Raw genomic sequence first — 19,615 nt, 5'->3', positions numbered from 1 at the left:
CCAGCAGATACCCATTTTCCACCAGATACCTAATCTACGATTTTATGTATTTTTTGTATGACTTACCTATACAAAAGGTACTTAGACACCCCGTAAACATAATATGCATTTTCTCAGCACTCGAACTAGCTAAAGTAATAGAAAGTAGATGAATATATATTAAAAGTCTAGGTTAATTAGTTCAATAGTAGTAGAAATTCTTAGTATCTAATATAAAAGAAGAATAATAATTTTAAAATGACACTGTATAACGGCTATACGGTAGATATAACTAGGTACTTTCTTGATTTTAGTATACTTAATATTCCTTATCAAAGTTTGGTTAAATAATATAGACTTCCTTTACACTATATATATCTTCTTATATCTTCCCTCGCTGGTTCGAGTGCTGAAAAATACATGCTATATTTACCGGGTGTCTAAGTACCTTTTGTATAGGTAAGTCATACAAAAGATACATAAAATTGTAGATTGGGTATCTGATGAAAAATGGGTATCTGCTGGGGCGCACCAACACCAGGGGACCTGGTGTTGGGCGCTTGGCACGGCTATATTGGTATATTCGCAATTCTATCTCTTAAATTTGTGTTACACGACGTCTGTTGTCCCCGATCTACGGGATCCGGGCTCTCCCAACGATGTATTGTGTGTTGGGATGTACCGCCGGATTTCCCCTCCACTGAGCAAGAAGCATAAGAGTGAAATATCTAGTGGTAATTCTGTCTCTGGGCTGTTTTTTGTCTATTAAAACCCCCCTCTTCTCCTATCAGTCCAGTATCCGTGCCCTCTGTCCATGATATACGCTATCCATGCAACATGCAGTCCTTCACCAACTATCCATTGACAATGTTCGACTCAGGGTCTCCCCAGGTTTACGTCACATTTTTCCTCCTATTCCATGGCGTCGATGTCAAGGATTGCCTTTCCTTGTTTGAAGAGGGGGTCGGCCAGTTGGTCAACCGGCTTCCCTTTCTAGCTGGCGACGTTTCCCCAAGTCCTACCGGCCAAAAATTTACGGAGCAGATCCAGCCGTGCCAGGAGACGCTAGCAGCAATCCCAATGTATAAGGTAAAGTACAATGGAGAGCCGATGGCCAGGGTCATGGATCAGCTCGGTCTTGTAATTTGGCATACGGCCTTTTGCCCCCTTCCGCCACTTCTCGATTCAGTCGCAGGCCGCCCAGTTGTGCGTTTCCAAGGAACTGGGCTCCCGGATGGTGTTGTTCTAGGAACATCTTTTAATCATCGTGTCTTTGACATTGTCGGAATTGACCTTGTTTTCCGTTCCCTTGCCGCTTGTTGCAGTGCATCCAGTGCTGGAACAACCATTCCTTGCCCCCTTCCACTAAATGTGGACCATGACCTCCAAGTGAGACAAGAGCTCTCTGATTACAGAGGCCAAAACTGGAATGACAGCGCGCGATATGGAGCAAACTATCGGCACTACAGCCCATTTATGGAATCCGCCATAGCAGCCCATAATACGAAAATGTATACATTCGCGTCAGACAGGCTGGCTAGCATAAGGTCCATATGCAACAGTCTGATACCGGAGTGCACCGAGTCGGTCTCATCCCCCACCAGTTATATCTCAACATCCGACGTCCTAAACGCAATACTTGCGATTTGTATCCAACGAAGTCGGGCTAAAAGACAAACCCAACCATTATCTGTGCAGCGCCAAGGAGAGCTTTCCTTCGCGGTGAACCTGCGTCCAATGCTGCAAGAGCAGATTGATGCAAACGGATATTTTGGAAACCTTATCACCATGTTACAAGTCAGTCCAATCACCCCTTCAAACTTGCCTGGACCCGAGTATCCGCGGTTTGATCTGTTGCAGATAACCACTCTGGCGCTGCGCATCCGCCAGAAACTTCAAACCGTCGACAATGAGTATGTTCAGCAACTAGGCAGTTACCTCGACAGGCAGAAAGACTATCTCTCCCTGAAGTTTTCCGATGTCAGCTTCACCAACCACAGGGCCTGGAATATTTATGACTTGAATTTCGGGAAAACACTCGGGAAGATCGATGCTCTGCGGTATGAGACTTGGCCTATCGACGGGTTTTGTGTTGTCATGCCGGCGAGGATAAACGACCCCTCTTCTTGGGCTGACGTTGTCATCACCCTAACCCCCGCGGTTCTCGAGACACTGGATACGGATCCCTTGTTCAATTTTTTATTAAGCAGGGAGCAGCTAGTGACGGCTAGACCGGGGGTCATCCCTTCTTCGTCTTTGTAAATACAAATACACGACCAGCTTTTGAGAACGAAGAGAATTGAGATCTCTAGTATTATCAATAATTAAGGCGAAGGATGTAAATGGAAAGCATTGCAATATTAAACAGGGCCATTTCGTGTGACGTCTTCGTACTACGAAGCGGTATAGGCGCCAGCTGCCAAAACCCTATTTCCGGTAAATGTTCATGCCTTGATGCCTTGCTTTGGCCTGGCGGCCTGAATTAATACCGGCAGAAGAATTAAAATACTTGAATTACCATGACACTTCCTTAATAATCAAAGTAGCCTGATTTTGCTGGCGCTGACAACTCTCAAAAATGAAGCTTTTCATCCCATACAAATTCAGATATCTCTATGACTTCTAGTGGTTTGCAAGTGTCAGTGGAGATATCTCATATCAAAAACTTCATTTTTGACACTTATGAACCGTCCAAAAATATGGAGATACTGCCATTCTTATGTAGATGAAAAACTTCATTTTTGGCACTTGCAAACCATCTAAAAACATGGAGATGTCGCTGTTTGTATTGGGATCAAAAGCCTCATTTTTATGGGTTACGGCGCCTAGTTATTCCATGCCGAGTTGGTTACAGGCCTGAAGGCGGTCTAAAACAAGGCTTAATTCAGGCATTATGTTGTACACCGTCGTAGAATGATTTACAGTACATTGTATAGGGCGGTGTAAGGAGCGGTCAATAACTAGGCCAAAGCTAGGCATCAGGGCATCAACATTTACCGGAAATAGTTTTGGCAGCTGGCGCCTATACCGCTTCGTAGACAGGGCTATTTCGTTTGAAATCTTCTTGTCTTTTCTTTTCATTCTTCACTTTTTTTTTTTTTTCGTGGGATTTCTGGATGGTGCTATGCCATTTTATTATTTTATCTTGTTCTAAATGTGGGTTAACACGGCACTTGGGGATAATGATTTCAGCTTATATTTGGAAGAAGAGCCTTCATACATAGTGATTACGCAACAAGTTAGGCTCTATCAGGTTAATATGACTGCTCGACTATAGCTTACGTGATGTAGCGGTCAAACCCTACAGATACTGCCCTTGCTTCCACCTATTCATACACATATGTCCCTGTCTGGATTGATAGGCTCGTTTGTTGTGCTCCCTCATGATGCTACGTATATATCATCATGGTGAGGCTTATGGCACATATTATATGATAAGGCAAAGGATAAGTCGTTCTACGATACTAGGGGATATATAAATATAACCTTAGATAGGGCGGGGCATATATATCAAAGATAGTATACTGGAACTTTAAAGATGCGATAGAGGCCGGTAGGATAAGTGACGTTTAATGAGCAAGGCGCTCTAGTAGAGAAGGCGACCTAGATAGCTTCGTAGCACGGTATACTGTCACACTCCTGAAAAAGAGTAGGACGGAGCATCGACACGAAACTGAACGATGTGGCTACGGGCTGGATCATCCCAGGGGTTCTGCTCCTAGGCGACTGGTATAGCAGCCGCCGGCTAGAACGAGCTGGGCGTCGGATAGAGCGATATGTCCGGTAAAATGAAAGGGGCAGTGTGTCGGGCTAAATGCCAATGCGTAGTGGTCGTTGGAGGGGAGAAAGAAAGAAAGAAAGGGGGCGGCGATGGGTGCAAGATAGAGGGGATGGAGATAGGAAAGAGGGTGAGGTTGGGTCTTTAAGTCGGGAGCATTGAAGGGAGGTTGAGGTTGGCTATGTCTACTAGTAGTGACTACATAATTATATGGAACGTGGTTTTTTTTTGATATTCTCAATTTTCATATTTTAAAATAAAACATCCCCTTTTTTTTATTTTTTTATTTTTTCCATGCTGCAGCGCAAGCTCATTCAAAGGTCAACAAAGACATCACAAACGCAAATAAACCTCCCTTTTTTTTGTGTTTTTCAACTTTTCACACTTGTTGCAGCATAGGCACATCTCAAGCTTGCAAGAAAAGCAAGGACATTGCACCCTTTTGTTTGGTCGTTTTGTGGTTTTATAGCTTTCGCATCATGAGCAATCTTTCAGCTCAGAACATGTCAATGCAAACATGAAGAACAATGTGGGAAAAAAAAAAAACAATAAAGCACAACAAATGGGTATCGAATATCAAAGTCCAGAATCCAGAAAGATCGTCCAATATTGACAAGCAGAAAATGACAATGGTCAAATTAGATGTAGACCATGCTGTTCTGGCATACACTGGCCACATTCAAGGTAGAACCTCTGAATCTATCCTGGCTGTCGACCATCTGGTTGTTCTCATGGTAGAAAGCCAACAAGTACTTTCGGCCACGGTCACAGAATCTATCGGCCAAGAAGGCAGGAGTGCAGTAACTGATCGAGCGAGTGGCCCGGCCCATCAGGTAGCAGATGTTGTGGGTAAGTTCTTGCAGCACATCAGCGGGCTTGCGGTCCGGATTGGCCTTCGGGTTGGTGAAAATCTCATCGTGAATGACAATGTAGTGGGCTGGACGAGCCGTACCCTGGAGAGGAGCCTGGGCTTGCAGATAGAAGTCCCAGTAGATAGGGCGGGTGACTCCACGGTCAACAACACATCCGTTGAGTGGGTTAGATGTTCGATCCTGGTCCCTCGAATTGGCAGGGTAGAAGCGCACATTGTGGCGCTTTCCACAGACAACGATGGTGATGTTGGGCAGGGCTTCACGGTATACCGCTTTGGCAGCAGCTTGAATCTTTGGAAGCTCCTCTGTAAGGACCATGTTGAATTGACCGTCACTAACACCATCACGGTACACGAGAATATTCTGGGGCAAGTTGCCATTGTTGTTCTTTTTCCACAAGGCCAGCCGGGCAAGCATCATATCTTTGAGGAATTCAACGTGCTCTTGGCGGCGCGTCTGGGCTCGAACCTCACCGGGCCATTGTCCCATACGATAATCAGTGGAGGCAACGATGGCAGCAACACTGGGGAAGACTTCGGGGTCTGTGCTGGACGGATGAGTGACATCCAAGCCAACGATCATGGTGTTCTTTCCTGTGCCAAGGAAGCGTGCGTTAGCCGGCGACAGGAGTTGATTCCATCCTCCCATCTTAAGATTGACCTTCATGGCGTTGTTGCTGAAATATTGATCTTCGAGATTTGCGACTCTCTCGCTTAGCATGCAGTGGGTAAGGATGCCAGTTTTAAGATCTCCGGCATACTTGACGTAATCAAAGATTTTGCCTTCTGGGCTGGGAAGCAAAACAGCCAAGAAGGGAAACTCTTTCATGATCTTTTTGAACGCCTCCCGGATATTCTTTCGATTTTCTCTATCATCGTTATTGAGAAGGATTTGCATATACGGCTTAGTGGGCGGTGGCAGCGACAGGCCATGATCGCGCATTCTTCTGTAAAACATGTCGATCGCAGTCTCTGGATCTGTGAGCTTCTCACGAGCACCCTGCTTCCGAATCCAAAGACAGGTCCATTTTTTGATGCTGGCGCACTGGGAGAACTTGGTTCCCACCAGATTCCACGCACCATTTCGAGGGTTAGTGGTCTTCTTGCCACCATAAAGCAGATTCGGAGGGTTCAGAATGCGTGCAGGTACAGTGATCATCTCCTTGCCGGGCTTGATGCCTACCACCTTGGTATGTCCTTCAGAGATCCCCAGGATGTCCAAACCTTCGGTCATAATGGAGGCATAGTTCTGAGGAGGTCTCCGGCAACTGAACTTGATCATTTTCTGTCGTTGGAACATGTTTAGCTCTGGCTTGAAGGGTTGCCCGGGGATGACTTCGCAAAGTTCCGCAGGAATGTAAACTGGACGATCATGGTTTCCAACGTTCACGACCGGTTTATCATCGTGGTGCTCGAGTTTCTTATTGTAAGCTGTTATTTCTTGTTAGCACAACGCACCTCAAATATTGACTGATAGACAGTAAACATACTTCTCAAAAAGTAATCGGCAACAGTCACATATTTTCCGTTCTGATCATCCCCCATCCAAAACTGCACGTTGTCGGCAGAGCTTGCAAGGTTAGCAACCCGTGGGGGTTTGGGGCTATTGCGTCCATCCCTAGGATGGGCAACTCCGCAGATTGTTTTCACGGGTTTTTCCATCACCCCATGTCCGTTCTCTCGAGCATCCAGATGCATGACGTGAACTTTCAAACCCTTCAACCACCGATCTAGAAGTTCTCGGTTCATACCGTGCATGTCGACGAATTTCTCGATAATATACAACAATGGGCCTGGTTTGAAGAATGCACCATGACTAACATTCAGATTGAGGAAAATTCGTCCAGCACCGAGACGCACACTTGAGTAGTAACCCCGAATGGCTTCGGCGCCACCCGTTATGTCCTCTGACTGCTTTCGCTTATCCATCCGGAAGAATTTGTTTCGTCCCTTGCCAATGATGGCAATACCGGTACCTTTGTAGGGATAAGCACTCATGAGGATATTCAGTACTCGGAGACAGGGTGCTTCATTATCAAGTTCCCTTCGGTGATTGACGTCCTCAAGACATGCCATCATGTCAGCTGGGGAATAAGAGCTTTCAAAGGTCAACGTGACGTTCCAAGGGCCGGTGTAGGGTGCCGAATTCCCACTTCCATGGCCACTTCCATGGCCACTTTTGTTGCCCATGGAACAAACGAATGGCGCTAGATCCTCAGGAAGTCGCTCGGTTGTAACAATCTCAGTGGCCCCATCAGTGGCAACGCCGATTCCTTTGTTGAAGAGAGGGTATTTGCGGAGCATGCTCTGAAGAATGAAAATTTGCTGCGCTTTCTTGGCCTCGGGCTTGATCTTCAGGCGATAGGAATAAAACTTGATGTGCGGCTTGAACTCCATAGAGAAGAAGTTTGCTCGCAGGGTAGTGGAACGACCTTGGGTGCCGTAGCCAGGACGCCGAGCCAAAGTGCCGGACTCTGGTCGAGCCTTTGCGGACTCTGTAACATACCGGTCCTCCAAGGCCTGCACTCGAGTGCTAGGGGTTCAACCGGGTCTGTCAACATTCTATGCGTATGTTAGATATATTTCCCCCGTGATTTAGAACAAATAAACTTACCCGGAGGGCAGTTCGGGTTCGTGATGACCTCCACGGCTGCCGCCACGGTCACTTCCACGCCCACGATCACCACTGTAACCGCGGCCACTGCCACGGCTACCGGAGCCACCATCGCCGCGGCCACGGAAACCGCCACGGTCACCACCTCCACGGCCGCCTCGAATGGGCAGATCACCGTGCGAACGTCCAGACATTTTAACGAATGCCGGTTATGTAAAAGGGGTAGTCGAAAAAGTAGAAAAGAATGTAGAGGGAAGGCGAACTTTGCTCGTGTTCGAGAAAGTGTGGAAGAAGAGGACAAGGATTCGAAACCCTAATTGTTTGGGTATTTCGGAGAGGTTTAAAGGTAACAGGAACAACAGAAGAACAAAGGCAAAAACAGGACAAGCGCGATCTTGTCCACCGCAGATTTCCTTTTTCAAAAAGGAAGAAAAAAAAGTCAGGTTTGGTTATGTAGTCTGTAAAATGAGTCAGTAACGATGAAACGCTAGACGGTTGAGATGCAGTGATATAAAGACGGACCGATGCAGCAGAGCAATGGGCAATGTAGGGCACGCAATGCGATAAAACAAGTAGCCCGACCCACAGCCAAGAGCGATGCCAATGAGAATATCAATGCAATGACAACGGAGATGTGAAAAGAGATGGATAATGGTGCAAGGGAAATTCTTCGATGGAAGAGAAATGGAAATCAAGGCAAACCAGGAAAAGGCAAATGTCCAACAGCAAATGAGAATATCAGAATGGACTAGGAGTAGCAAGTGAAGGCCGAGGGGCACTCAGAATACTTAATCTCAATGAGATTGCAAGCAGAAGAATTGTGTGTTGCAGGCTAGGGCTTGGGGTAAAAGATGTGCAGCAATCAATGGACAACAAGTGAGATCCCATGAAAGTAGCAAGTGAGAGCAAATGAAAGTCAAGTGAGGGCAAATGAAAGTCAAGTGAGAGCAAATGAAAGTCAAGTGAGAGAATGGTGAATACCAAAGTGAAGTAAATGGCAGATTGGTGAAGATCAAAGTAAGAGAATTGCATATGCAATGATAGAGAGAGATGCAGAAAGTGCTCAATCTGCCCATATCATAGGGCTGGCATGCAATGGCAGGGCATAAGGGGTAATCCAGTGCAAGGTAACAAAGTCCTTACTCACCAAAGTGTTTTGATGTATCGTGGAGAGGGAAGAAGAAAGAAGAAGAAGAAATTAATCGGGATGGTATTTATAGTCGGCGGTGGAGCATGAAGCGCGCGTTGTAGGCTTCAATGTCATACATATAATGTAGGACTTGGGATATGGGGCAAGTTGTATGGGACATTGTATGGGACATGGGGTATGGACTTAGTGTATGGAGGACTTAGTGTATGGAGGACTTAGTGTATGGAGGACTTAGTGTATGGAGGACTGTGTGCGGAGGACTGAATGTATGGAGGACTTAGTTTATGAAGGACTTAATGTATGGAGGACTGTGTATGGAGGACTTAGTTTATGGAGAGCTTGGTGCATGGATGGCTGAGTATGGAGGACTCGATAGAAAAAAATGGTTAGCCACAGAAAACAGTAATAATGATGGTGGCAATAGTGAAAAAGAAGGGATGAAGCTCACCAGTTTGGCAAAGAAAGACGTATACCACAAAATTTCTAAAGCCCGAAAAAAGAAAGAAAATCTACAGCAGTAGGTGGATAGTCACAAAGTATTATGGATTAGATATCCACAGAAGAGTCTAGATATTAGAATAGTCTAACATTTTGAGGGTGTATAACCCGGGCCCAAGCCTGAAAGCAAAACCGTAAACTCCAAAAGCAAACCAGATATTCCCAATGATATAACCCTAAAACACCGGCTGAAAGAAACAGAGACAAAAAAGGACAGAAGCGAAGATCAAACACAAACAAAACAAAACAAAACAAACAAAACAAAACACAAGTTTAACAGAGAACAGCCTCGAGAGCTTCGACGTCGCCACCAGCGCTGCGCACAGCCCTCAATGCGGCTTCACTCAGCTTGCGACGTCTATCACGGGCCTCTTGCTCGCGGCGAGCCTTGGTCTTAGAGCTGCCGGAGGGAGCAACTCCGGTCAGGATCTTCTTGCTGTCGTGAGCGGTAAAGTTTACGAACGATACGCTGACAGACTTGTTTGAGCCTCGGGACGAGGAGCCAGATGCCTTGGCGGGCTTGGGAGCACTTATGCTCTGGCCGGAGAGCTTGCGGCTGTGTGTGCGGCGATGGGTGGGCTTAGAGATGGAACCATTGTGGATGTTGTTCCTGGGTGATGTGCCGGCCTTGGGAGAGAGAGATGGTGAACGGGAGCCATTGTGGAGTTGGGAGGTGGTGAAGGAGGTGTCGAATTTTTGAGGGGTGGCGGGGAGCATATTAGATGAAGAGAACGAGTGGTCCGCCGACATGTCATAAGAGGGATTGAATTGGATCATTAGTCCTCCTTGCATAATGTCGTTTTGGCTTCCAAGGCTTTGCGTGGTGCGGACAGGTGTGGGAGATGCGAGGTAAGAGGCCTGTTGTTGAGCGACCCGAGAAGGCATGGGGGACCACCATTGAGAATCTTGGCCTTGGAGGTCTGGAGTGAAAGGGAGAGATGAGGCATGAAGAGGGTCGGATTGCCAAGAGGAGAGTGATTGGGGGTCAGATGAGTGAGATGAAGAGAACATATCATCTGCGGAAGAAGGACTGGAGCTAGTCAAGGTGGAAGAGCTTGGGTGAGCAATATAGTGCTGTTGCTGGCGTGCTGCCATTGCGATGTTCGGCGATGGCATTGAAACTGAGGGAGACTGGTGATATAGTCTTGCGTCGTACTGAGGAGGCATCTCTGCTGAGTCTCTAGGTTGGTTCATGATGTGTTCGGTGGGCATGTTTTCATGCTGAATGAGGACATCCGATGGTGGAGGCGACAGTGGCAGACGATCTTCGGAAGTGTGAAGACTGAAGTTCTGAAGTTGCTGGGCCCAGGCCTCGGGATATGCCATTCTTGATTTGGATAGGTTGGAAGAGCGCATTAAACTGGGGGAGAAACTTTGCTTGCGCAAATGAGAGCGACGCTCATTCGGGCTGCGATGGCGGATAGATTTAGGAGTGATGAGAGCACTCTGGGTAGGCTTCCGTCTAGGGGTAGCGGGAGGAGTGGATGGAGAAGTAGACAGGGCGTGGGTTGCTGTAGGGCGAGAGGGAACTTCAAAGTCGTTCAGATTGACATCTGAGATTGCAGAGGGGTGGACGGTGTCATGGAAAGCAAAATGATCGACAGCGGCCCCGTCATTCTGCAGGGACCACTCATTACTCCAGGGTTGCGGTGATTGATGGCGTTTGGGAGTGGAGACAGTAGGTGGGAGATCGCCACAATCACTTGATAGCGAGTCAAGTGGGAAAAGCTGATCAAAATCGGACAACGCCGAATCTTTTCCATCAGCGGCACTAGTCTCCATGTTGACGTATTGGTTGAACAAGTCATTGAACGAATGGTCGTATGGTTGGGCGAACATCTTGTCGGATTTTCCGTTTGCAGCGACAATAGTAAAAGTACGAGGCGATTGTGTAGTCAGCGACTGAAGATCCAAATACTTGGATTTGATTGGACAACCAAAGATATAGTCTTGGAATAGAGCTTTGGAAAGTTTGGGAATAGTTCGGGGGGATCGACCCGGATATCCGAGAGAATGCAAAGGATGCAAATAAAGAAGGGAAGTGTGTTTGAATGTTTGAGTGTTTGAATGTTTGATAGATTGTCAATCAAAGAAAACACTGCAGATGATGCAAAGAAAGCAAAGCAAACAAACAGATGCAAGCCCTATTTGAATGGCTGCCAGGGACACCAGCCTCAGAATTTCTAGACACATTCCAAGTGCTCTAAAGATGGACAAGGAATGCGCTATAGAGGGCCCGGTTGGCTCCTGGCTGGCCCCACCAACCACCCGAAGGAATGATTCAAGACTCTCCAAGCCAATCGTAGTTGTGGAAATCTAAATGGCTGGCCGAGCTGTCAATCTTCGCCAACGCCCAAAGAGGTTTCGTTCCGGATAGCCACCCGCGGGAATGCAACCCTCCTTCACTAAGCCAGAAGCAGTGGAACAGTCATCAAATTAGTTGGTGAAGCAGGTCTGGGGAGGACTTAGGCATGTTGTGCCGACACCTTTAATTTGAAGATCGACATAACCCGTACGGAGTAAGAGCACGACCATTGGGAAAGGAAAGGGGTCGGAACGCTCTCCGAGCCGTTCAGAGTTGTCCAAGGAACCAGGACCAGCCATATAGCTGGAACAGAAGGATGATCTCCTACTAAGTTCCAAGGTTGGTACTTGCAGTGTAAGCGTCATGATAGCTTGTTATCCCATCATCAGTCGACTTGGGTAGCAGTATGATCGGCCGCGCACTCTGGCTACATACTTCTTTCATTTGCTTCATCATGATTAGCCAATCGATACAACTGGAGTGGGGGTGATGTTGTCAATGGGTCAATGCCCCGTTGGTGATAGACGGTCTGGAATGTGGGTTGGAACGTAGAGGCTGGGCGGAATGTCACCCCCCTTCCCCGCCGAACAATGCACAGAAGAGTTTTGGGTATTCGAGAAGGACAAAGGACAGATTTTCTTGGGAAGCCCTAGTATGTATGTGTACTTCAGTGCTTGAGTGGTTGAGAAAATCTGGACCTGCAGGAGATCGACGTTCTGTGCCCTTATTCAGGTGTGTTTGCTTCAACCCCATGTTCTATATTTGGGCTGCATGAAGTTGATCAAGATAAGGCCATGTTTGAATGCAGTAAAGAACAAGCCTTCTTCCTGGTATGAGATCAGGGATCTGACGCCTTCTTTCCTTTTTAAAATACCATGATGGTGGAGCTTGCAGATATTTCTTGCATCTCAAATTATATTCATTAGCCAATTTTTTTTTAGGCAGATTTTTGAATCTGCCAATGGTTTGTAATGCGTTGGCAGCATGTCAATGTGTGTGCTGTTTGCTCCCTTTGACATATGTAGTGTTTGGGTTCAGTTCAGGTATGACAAACAAAGCGGCCAATACCCAATAACAAACATAGATCTAGGCGAGACTTTAACCTGGGTTGAGAGTCATCCGGTGAATCTGAGACTGATATTTGGTATACCTGAAGTTCCAAAGGCTCTGGATCAGCCTGACAGGCCTACAACCTGTCAGGCAGTTGTGGCCATTTTCTTCAAACGGAGTATAAGGTGCTAATGCAGGATTCAACCAGATCGCCGGCCAAAGTGGAATTTTAAAAAGAAATGACCAAAACAAAAAAAAGGGGGGCATTGGAAGAGTCGTAAAAACAATACACCTTGGTGTGATTTTAGTGATGCGGCAACAGCGGGTGGCTCCATTCAACAATGTTTGTTAAGGTATAGTTATGCAATCAGCAAGGACTTGATAATAAGCCATAGATACCCCTAGGATATGTGTAGTCATTCAATCTCATATGCCTAGAAGGAAAGACCGCAGTGAAAATTGTGAGTGTGACACTAAAAAAAGCAACTCCCGGCTGAGACTTGGTGATCCGATATTCCCGAGGCTATTCTCAAAGGAAGGAATATTAGATAGTTACTCCGTACCCCGTGCTTGGTCATGGGATATAATTAGGTGAGGTGATCATGACAATGCATTGGAATAATCTAGAAAATAGTGCAGATGACTTTGTAACAAAGAAAAAAAAAAAAAAAAGGAAACAAAAGGAAACAAAAGAAACAAAGAGCCCAATTTCCGAAAAATGTCAAGTTCGGGCTGAGTCAGATGACGAGAAATGGGACCGGGGGGCGACCGACCTCCCAGAAGGAAAGAACCCTCCGCTCTCTCTCTTTCTCTCTTTCTCTCTTCTTCTCTTCAGGCCACTTCAACCTGTGTCCTTGGATAATCAACTCTCCAATATCTTTACTGCTCATCTGCAGTCACCCCGTGTTTTTCTCTGCACTTGCCTGATCTACACTTTGTATCGTCGCCTTTACTCCAAAGTCGACGTGACTCAAACCCAGATCTTGCCCCTCCATCACACCCCCGCGAAACGTGGGCCACTCTTCTCTTCTCGCCTTTTATCTCTTATCTCCGATCTTCTCCTCTTGTCGCATCTTTATTTCGATAAGCTTTTTTTGTCTATCTTCTTCTTTCGCGACACCCCGTTGCGACCCTTGCGACCCTTGCTACTTTCGCGACATTCCAACGCCGCTTTCATTTCGTCACGCGAATACAACTCCTCGCCTTTGCCACCTTCTTGTACCCTACATGCATCTCGACAAAACCTTTGGCATCTCCGTTACCCGTGACCGACCTCAATTTATTTCGAATCACCACAGCAACCAATCTCCATCATCTTGTTCCGCACACCAGATCGGCAAGAAAGCACCCTTTTACATCTAATCACAAAAGTGTCTCAGGAAATCATGTCTTCCAACATTTGTGCTGGGGACAAGTTTCCTTAAACTTTTACACGATTCCCGTGTGCCTTCACTATGCACTTTTCACCGTGCTTTGCAGGCTTTCGATGCCCTTGCTATTCTCTTGATTCACTTTCGACTCACTGATCGCACCTTTTCCAACTCCGTTCTTCCACAGGCCCTATCTCTCTCTCCTGCCTAGGAGTGCTCGGTTACGAGCGCAGAGCCTTCTACGTCTTGATATTTTAGGCAGTTCGACAAATCACACAAAATAAACCGTCGCACCGCCAGCATGGACAAACCAATCACCGAGCAAATGAGCACCTCGACCCTCCATCGGGGCTCATGGGGCTCCGTCTCGTCAACCTTCTCCAACCTCGAAATGTCTTTCTCCCACGACAGCTGCTATGGCTCCGATGAAGTGTCGGTCACATCGAATGGTTGCACCCCAGCTCAGTCAGGTGCATCGACTTCCACTACCAAACCGACTTTGCGTCCTTTCTTGAAATCGATCCTCAAAAACTCAACCATTACCTTTGACTCTGATGAAGAGTCCGATTCAGAATCGGGCTATAGCTCGGATGGAATTGATTCTGAGTATGATGCACTCTCCGACGAATCTGACGAAGAGGACGACGGTGGTGATTCGGACTTTTCGGTCTGGGATGAAACAAACGGGGACGTCCCCGAGACTCATGAGGATCACACAGAGTCGTTTGACGATGCCTTCATCTCCTTTGAGGAGAATTCCGTGCGCTTTAACCCGCAGGTGGAGTACATTGACAGCGTGGAAGTATCGGATGACGAAGGTCCTGATCACCAAATGACCTGCCATGAAATGATGATGCTCGCTCGCAACTCCAAAGGTACCCAAACACTTCTGGATCAACTCGAAAAAATGGACATCGCCGAGTCCAACAAGAACGAAGATTGCCACCCAGAGTTTGTTCGCAAATCTACCAACCAACCAGAAGAGTTTTCGCGTGATGCCGTGGACTTGGACCGCAACCTCTTTGTCGCTTACATGAATGGAATCCGCGGTATTGCCACCCCGAAGTACGAGACATACCTTCGAGTTCAGGTCGACCACATTCGCTTGGGTAAGGACGCTGAATTCGTGGATCCAGAGGGTGCGCCTTCATTGTATCTCGACCTAGTCTCCAACCATGTCACTGGCATCTTCTGCAATCTCCTTGCTGAAGACGAGCTCAACGAGTTAATCAGACTCCGCGCAGAAGAGCAACCCAGCAACCAACCCAATTCCACCTCATCGATCCTAGACTTGGATCACCATCAAGCCCTCTTGAACAAGATCGAGAAATTCCTGCTGGACAGACTGGCGAGTGGTCGTGTCGACATTGGTCCTGATGAACTGAGCTTCTTCGCCGGCGGCATTGTGCACGACCTCGGAACCAAAATCTTGCCTGTACAGGTCTAAGATCTACTTGCACATGGGCAAACAAATACCACGACTTTACGATTATGACAACGTTTTCTTTCGGATTCGCCCACGATCTGGCGAGGGGCACACAATGTAACGGCTCTTTAACTAGGAAAAGCTTTCAAATTTTTCACAGGTGCTTTCGGAGTCGGATTTGACAATGGTCATGTATTTTCCCGAACCAGCACTTGGTATTCAAAAACAGTTCCAAAACTTTAGATGTTCCCAATTCATGATGTAGATGTAGCTTAGCCTGTTTTTCCTGCCATCATCGGCTTCTATGACTCCGGCCTTGAGTGCCCGTATCACTCACTCTACTTCGCCCCTCCCGCTCTAGGCGAATGCAGGGAAAAAAAGGCCACCCTTCACTCAAAATAGCTCCCCCTGGAAGCATAATCCTCCGGTATTACATCGGCCCATGTAGCGACTGTTCAACCTCCCACAAACCATTCCGGGTTCTCCCTGGTTCTCAACATCCGAGTCAGATATATACCTGTAGGTACTTGTAAAAACCTCCATTGTACTCCGTACTGCGTGCTTATATTGTAGATAGGTATTCACAGTGCTATCACGGAGTATATATATATATATAGTTACATACCTAATATATATCGTATCACAACCGCTGGAACCACCGGCCCCGAGTCGGATGTTTCAGAAATCCCCCCTAACCCCTGGCACAAGATTCAAAGGTTATACAATCTCTTGCATAAAGTATTTTTTTTTTATCGTTTTCGTATATACCTAAAAAAGACCCCCAAATAGACACGAAAAGGCCGCATAAGCGGCCGACTATTCTTCCAAATACGTATCTTGAACTGATGTACATTTTGTACGGCATGCCCATACGAAAAGTACAAAGAACAAGCCTAAACGTCCATTTTCCTCAATCCTCAAAATACACAATATGTAATATAAATGCTGTCAGATTGTTCTACCAGTAATATTAGTCCCAAATAGGGAGGTCTAACTAAGAGAAAACACCATAGACATTGTAGTTCGTTGATTTTGTACCTTTTGAATGAGCGCTCCACACAAAAGGTACCTACCTAATTTATTGCCGAATGTGAATTATCGTTGACTGGGGCGCACCAACATAGGGGTTATACCACACCATTCTACTTCTAGAAAATTGCCTGACACTTGGCACGCCGAGCAAGCCCGCCCCTTCATCCGTCATATCTTAGCCAAGGGCCCAGACACTAGTGGACGTTTCGGCCCGGGGAATTTCCCGTTTCTTTCCTTACAGGGTAGGTAGGGATGGGCTGGGCCGGGATGGACAGATTATTTTTGGACGAGTGCGCGGCTGGTGTGGTGGTGCTAGTACATACTGGTGATTGTACTCCGTGTACTCCGTATTCCGTATGTACGTTGTAGGGTCTTGCGAAGAGACAGTGTGGATACTGGTCGATAGGTAAGGCTCAATAACGTCGATTATTACGATACTATCCTATAGGAAGCTTTTTTTCTTTTTTTGGTTTGTTTTTGTTCTCCGTTTCTTCATGGGGTGGGACTTCATGCAGCGGGTAATTATCCACTTAACTAGCTAGCTGCATTGAGCTCAGCGGGGATTATTGTCTGTAGTTTTATGCTAGTTTAGTAGCGAGATGATGAGTGGCATAAATAATGGGTTAGGTGGTGCCAAGCTCTACAGGTTACAGGTTTCATGCGTGGGAGGGATGTAATTTGTAGTGCCATGATAGGCGCGGAGTATATCATCTATCTTCATGCAGTGAAGATCACCCCAGGGTTTCGGGGTTTGTCGTTTCGGGGTTTGGCATACGACGGCAACAAAAGCAAAGAAATTCGAATGTGTGTACTTTATGCTTCGTGCGCTTGGATCTATCCATGATGCGCCGGGGAAATGTGACCGTTTAAGAGTGACATATCATATAAGCATGACTCGCGCATATCGAAAGGTGAAGTATCGACTCGCCGTTTTTTTAATCAAATTTCCCGTTGACCACAACGTCGTAACGTATCATATAAAATGACTCGTGCATATCTAAAATCGAATTGTCACAGCCGTTTTAATTAAATCTGTTGATCACAACGGCTGTAGAGCACAGACAGCACGGGGAACAAGCTTGGAAAGGTAAAAGATACACTAAAGCATAGCATACGGAGTAGGGGGCTTTCGTTTAGACTTTTAGAACGATGCGGTGAGTATGATCTGGTCGAAACAGGCTTTTGAGTTCTCTTTTCTCTGTCTCTCGTCCTTGGTACTCAATGTCGATCATTGGGGACCACGACTTTCCTCATCCGGAAGATATTCTGCAGCATAGTGTGCGGTGCGGGTCGACTATTGAGGGACCAATAATAGAACTTATGTATGAGAGTGCATAACTACAATATATCCCGTACTCTGTAACTACTATGTTGTACGTCATCCATGTTGCATGGCTCTTAAGCGTAAAGTGTCCCACGGAGAAATAGACTGATGAGGAAGAAATCGCGGAGATATTCGGCTAATCTATCAATCCGAGTAATCAGTGCTCTGTCGATCATGGCAGGATTCTTAGCTTGATTGAAGTCCCCGTACACGCTAGACTGTGGAGCCCTAAAGGATTGTCATGAAGTGTTTGACAGCTAGGGAGTAGAGTGGAGCATCTTTCTTCCCGTATGGGGTATATTGGCTCCAACGATGGAGTTCGGTGATAGGATACGTACGTTGCTTCGAGGGACGGGGGTCGCTAGGGGAACTAATTTTTTGTCTGATGGTGATCCCGAACTGTGGTCATAGCCGCGCGGGTGCAATGGGGTCGTTGGGGATGGAAATGCAGACTGGGCCATGGGGGACAGCTTATTCGGGGAACCAGCACAGAATAAGGATGACTATACTACAAGGCTGGCTACAACGTTTGGTTTTTGGTTGTGTGATACGGGTGACTCCTGCGTGGGATGGGATGAGATTGGTACTGGGACGGGGTCCTAGGATGTTGATGCTGTACCTACAACAGTAAGCTGGTTCTAGGGCTGAGGGGTGGGACAGATCAGAGAATATGCATGAGGATGAGATCTGATATAACATCACTGGATCTATAGAGGAGCCCTGCAAGGTGCAATAACAATTTGTGCGCTGTACGTTTGTGCTTGCTTTTTCCGGGATCTCTGTAGGAAACTCATGATATTCTTGCATGAATGCTATGCATGACTCGGGTTTTATTGAGATAATATCCATTGTGATCGTTAGTTACTGCTAGTGCGTGCTATGCCCTGGAGCATCTGGCAATACTAGTCGCCCTAACCCTATTATTGTTCATTGCCACATGGACCCACATGACCCGAAGTCCTGTCATCTCCGACATTGTATGCTCAGGTGGGTACGGTGTACTCCGTAAATTCCGTAAATTCCGTACATTTTGTGCTTCGTATTGTATTAGGCTTTCAGATATAACATACAATATATAAATTCGCTCGTATATGCCCAGGTGTAGGCTGGAGGACCTTGGAAGATCCTCTAAAAAAAAAAGAATATATGTTGTAGTGACGGGTGGGAGGTCAGCAAAGGAATTTATTGGAGGATCCAGAGTTGATAAACAAATGGTTCAGATCAGGTACGGCCACCCGGACAGGTGCGCGGCACATCGGGGGCCACCTAAGCGGATTCTGATTGGGGAACATTTGATATAATTTGGGAGATTTGTCTCAGATTCTAATGTGTTCCAAGGTTTCAAATTGTGCAATATGTATACATAAAGTTTCCGGAAACTCGAAAATGGGGACTTAGCATGGCGTTTGTACGCCACAGGCTTATCCTCGTGTGCCCCTGGGACCTGTGGAACGGCTGAGGAACGTGTGGAAAAAGGATGTTATGCGCTAAGAGATGCACTACCGATTGTGCCCGCCCCGTAGTATTAGCGGGTCATAATTAAATGAGATATCTCGATATCAGGTATCATAATTACAAATAATTCCCGCTACACATTTTGAAAGTCCATTTACCCGGCGTGCACCTGGGCCAACTTCTTTTTAAAAATAAATCGAGGCCAAAAAATCAATAATTGTACCGGAATGGAATGGCGCGAAAGCCTAACTCAGTCCACCCCGCCGCCCGAATCCATGGAACGTCATTCAATGATTGGCTGCCTACAACCAATCAGACCTGAAACGAGGTGTGAGCGGGGCATTTTAGTGTGCCGATCCCTGGAACATTGTTCTGTTTTTCTTTTCTTTTCTTTTTTTTTTTTTTTTTCATCTTTGGGGCACGATTTGCGATCGGTTTCTTTCCAGGGTATTCTTTTAATAAGGGGAAGACCGTTTTTGAATACATACCTAGGTAGTTCTTCAATAAGATATACATAGTACCTAGGTACAGTGACTGCCTAAAATATATGGAGTACTCCATACTCCCCTATATTCTATAGGTGAATAGTGAATGAATAGACTATGGAATTTAAAATAGAGGAATAACCTAAATAAGCTACAGGGGTCTTTACAATGCAACCCCAAAAGAAAACTGTAATCAGGTAAGATTGTAAGATTTTGTATACAATTGCAGCTGCTCCATAAATTATTCGGTAGTCGACCCCGAATGTTCCTAAGTATCC

The 19,615-nt window shown here is 46.4% G+C and overlaps 4 protein-coding genes across 4 annotated transcripts; 2 read left to right on the top strand and 2 right to left on the bottom strand.

Moving 5' to 3' along the window:
* Nucleotides 1-816: 816 nt before the first annotated feature.
* On the top strand, nucleotides 817-2,241 carry N7516_002266 (transferase family-domain-containing protein; the record flags this gene model as incomplete). The annotated part of the gene is made up of 1 exon (XM_057214986.1): nucleotides 817-2,241. The coding sequence occupies one exon, from the start codon at nucleotides 817-819 to the stop codon at nucleotides 2,239-2,241; it is 1,425 nt and encodes a 474-aa protein (XP_057076869.1).
* Nucleotides 2,242-4,395: 2,154 nt separating this feature from the next.
* Nucleotides 4,396-7,436, bottom strand: N7516_002265 (uncharacterized protein; the record flags this gene model as incomplete). The annotated part of the gene is made up of 3 exons (XM_057214985.1): nucleotides 4,396-6,059; nucleotides 6,119-7,161; nucleotides 7,243-7,436. 3 exons carry the CDS (start codon nucleotides 7,434-7,436, stop codon nucleotides 4,396-4,398), a joined length of 2,901 nt encoding a protein of 966 aa, XP_057076868.1.
* Nucleotides 7,437-9,163: 1,727 nt separating this feature from the next.
* Nucleotides 9,164-10,729, bottom strand: wetA (developmental regulatory protein WetA; the record flags this gene model as incomplete). Its single annotated transcript, XM_057214984.1, has 1 exon — nucleotides 9,164-10,729. The coding sequence occupies one exon, from the start codon at nucleotides 10,727-10,729 to the stop codon at nucleotides 9,164-9,166; it is 1,566 nt and encodes a 521-aa protein (XP_057076867.1).
* A 3,187-nt stretch (nucleotides 10,730-13,916) lies between these two features.
* Nucleotides 13,917-15,062, top strand: N7516_002263 (uncharacterized protein; the record flags this gene model as incomplete). Its single annotated transcript, XM_057214983.1, has 1 exon — nucleotides 13,917-15,062. One exon carries the CDS (start codon nucleotides 13,917-13,919, stop codon nucleotides 15,060-15,062), a length of 1,146 nt encoding a protein of 381 aa, XP_057076866.1.
* Between the last annotated feature and the right edge of the window lie 4,553 nt (nucleotides 15,063-19,615).

Source organism: Penicillium verrucosum, assembly GCF_028828655.1.
Source record: "Penicillium verrucosum strain IBT 35672 chromosome Unknown utg000001l_segment0_segment0, whole genome shotgun sequence".
In the NCBI taxonomy this organism is placed as follows: Eukaryota; Fungi; Ascomycota; class Eurotiomycetes; order Eurotiales; family Aspergillaceae; genus Penicillium; species Penicillium verrucosum.
This window is presented reverse-complemented; position numbering and strand designations above follow the sequence as displayed.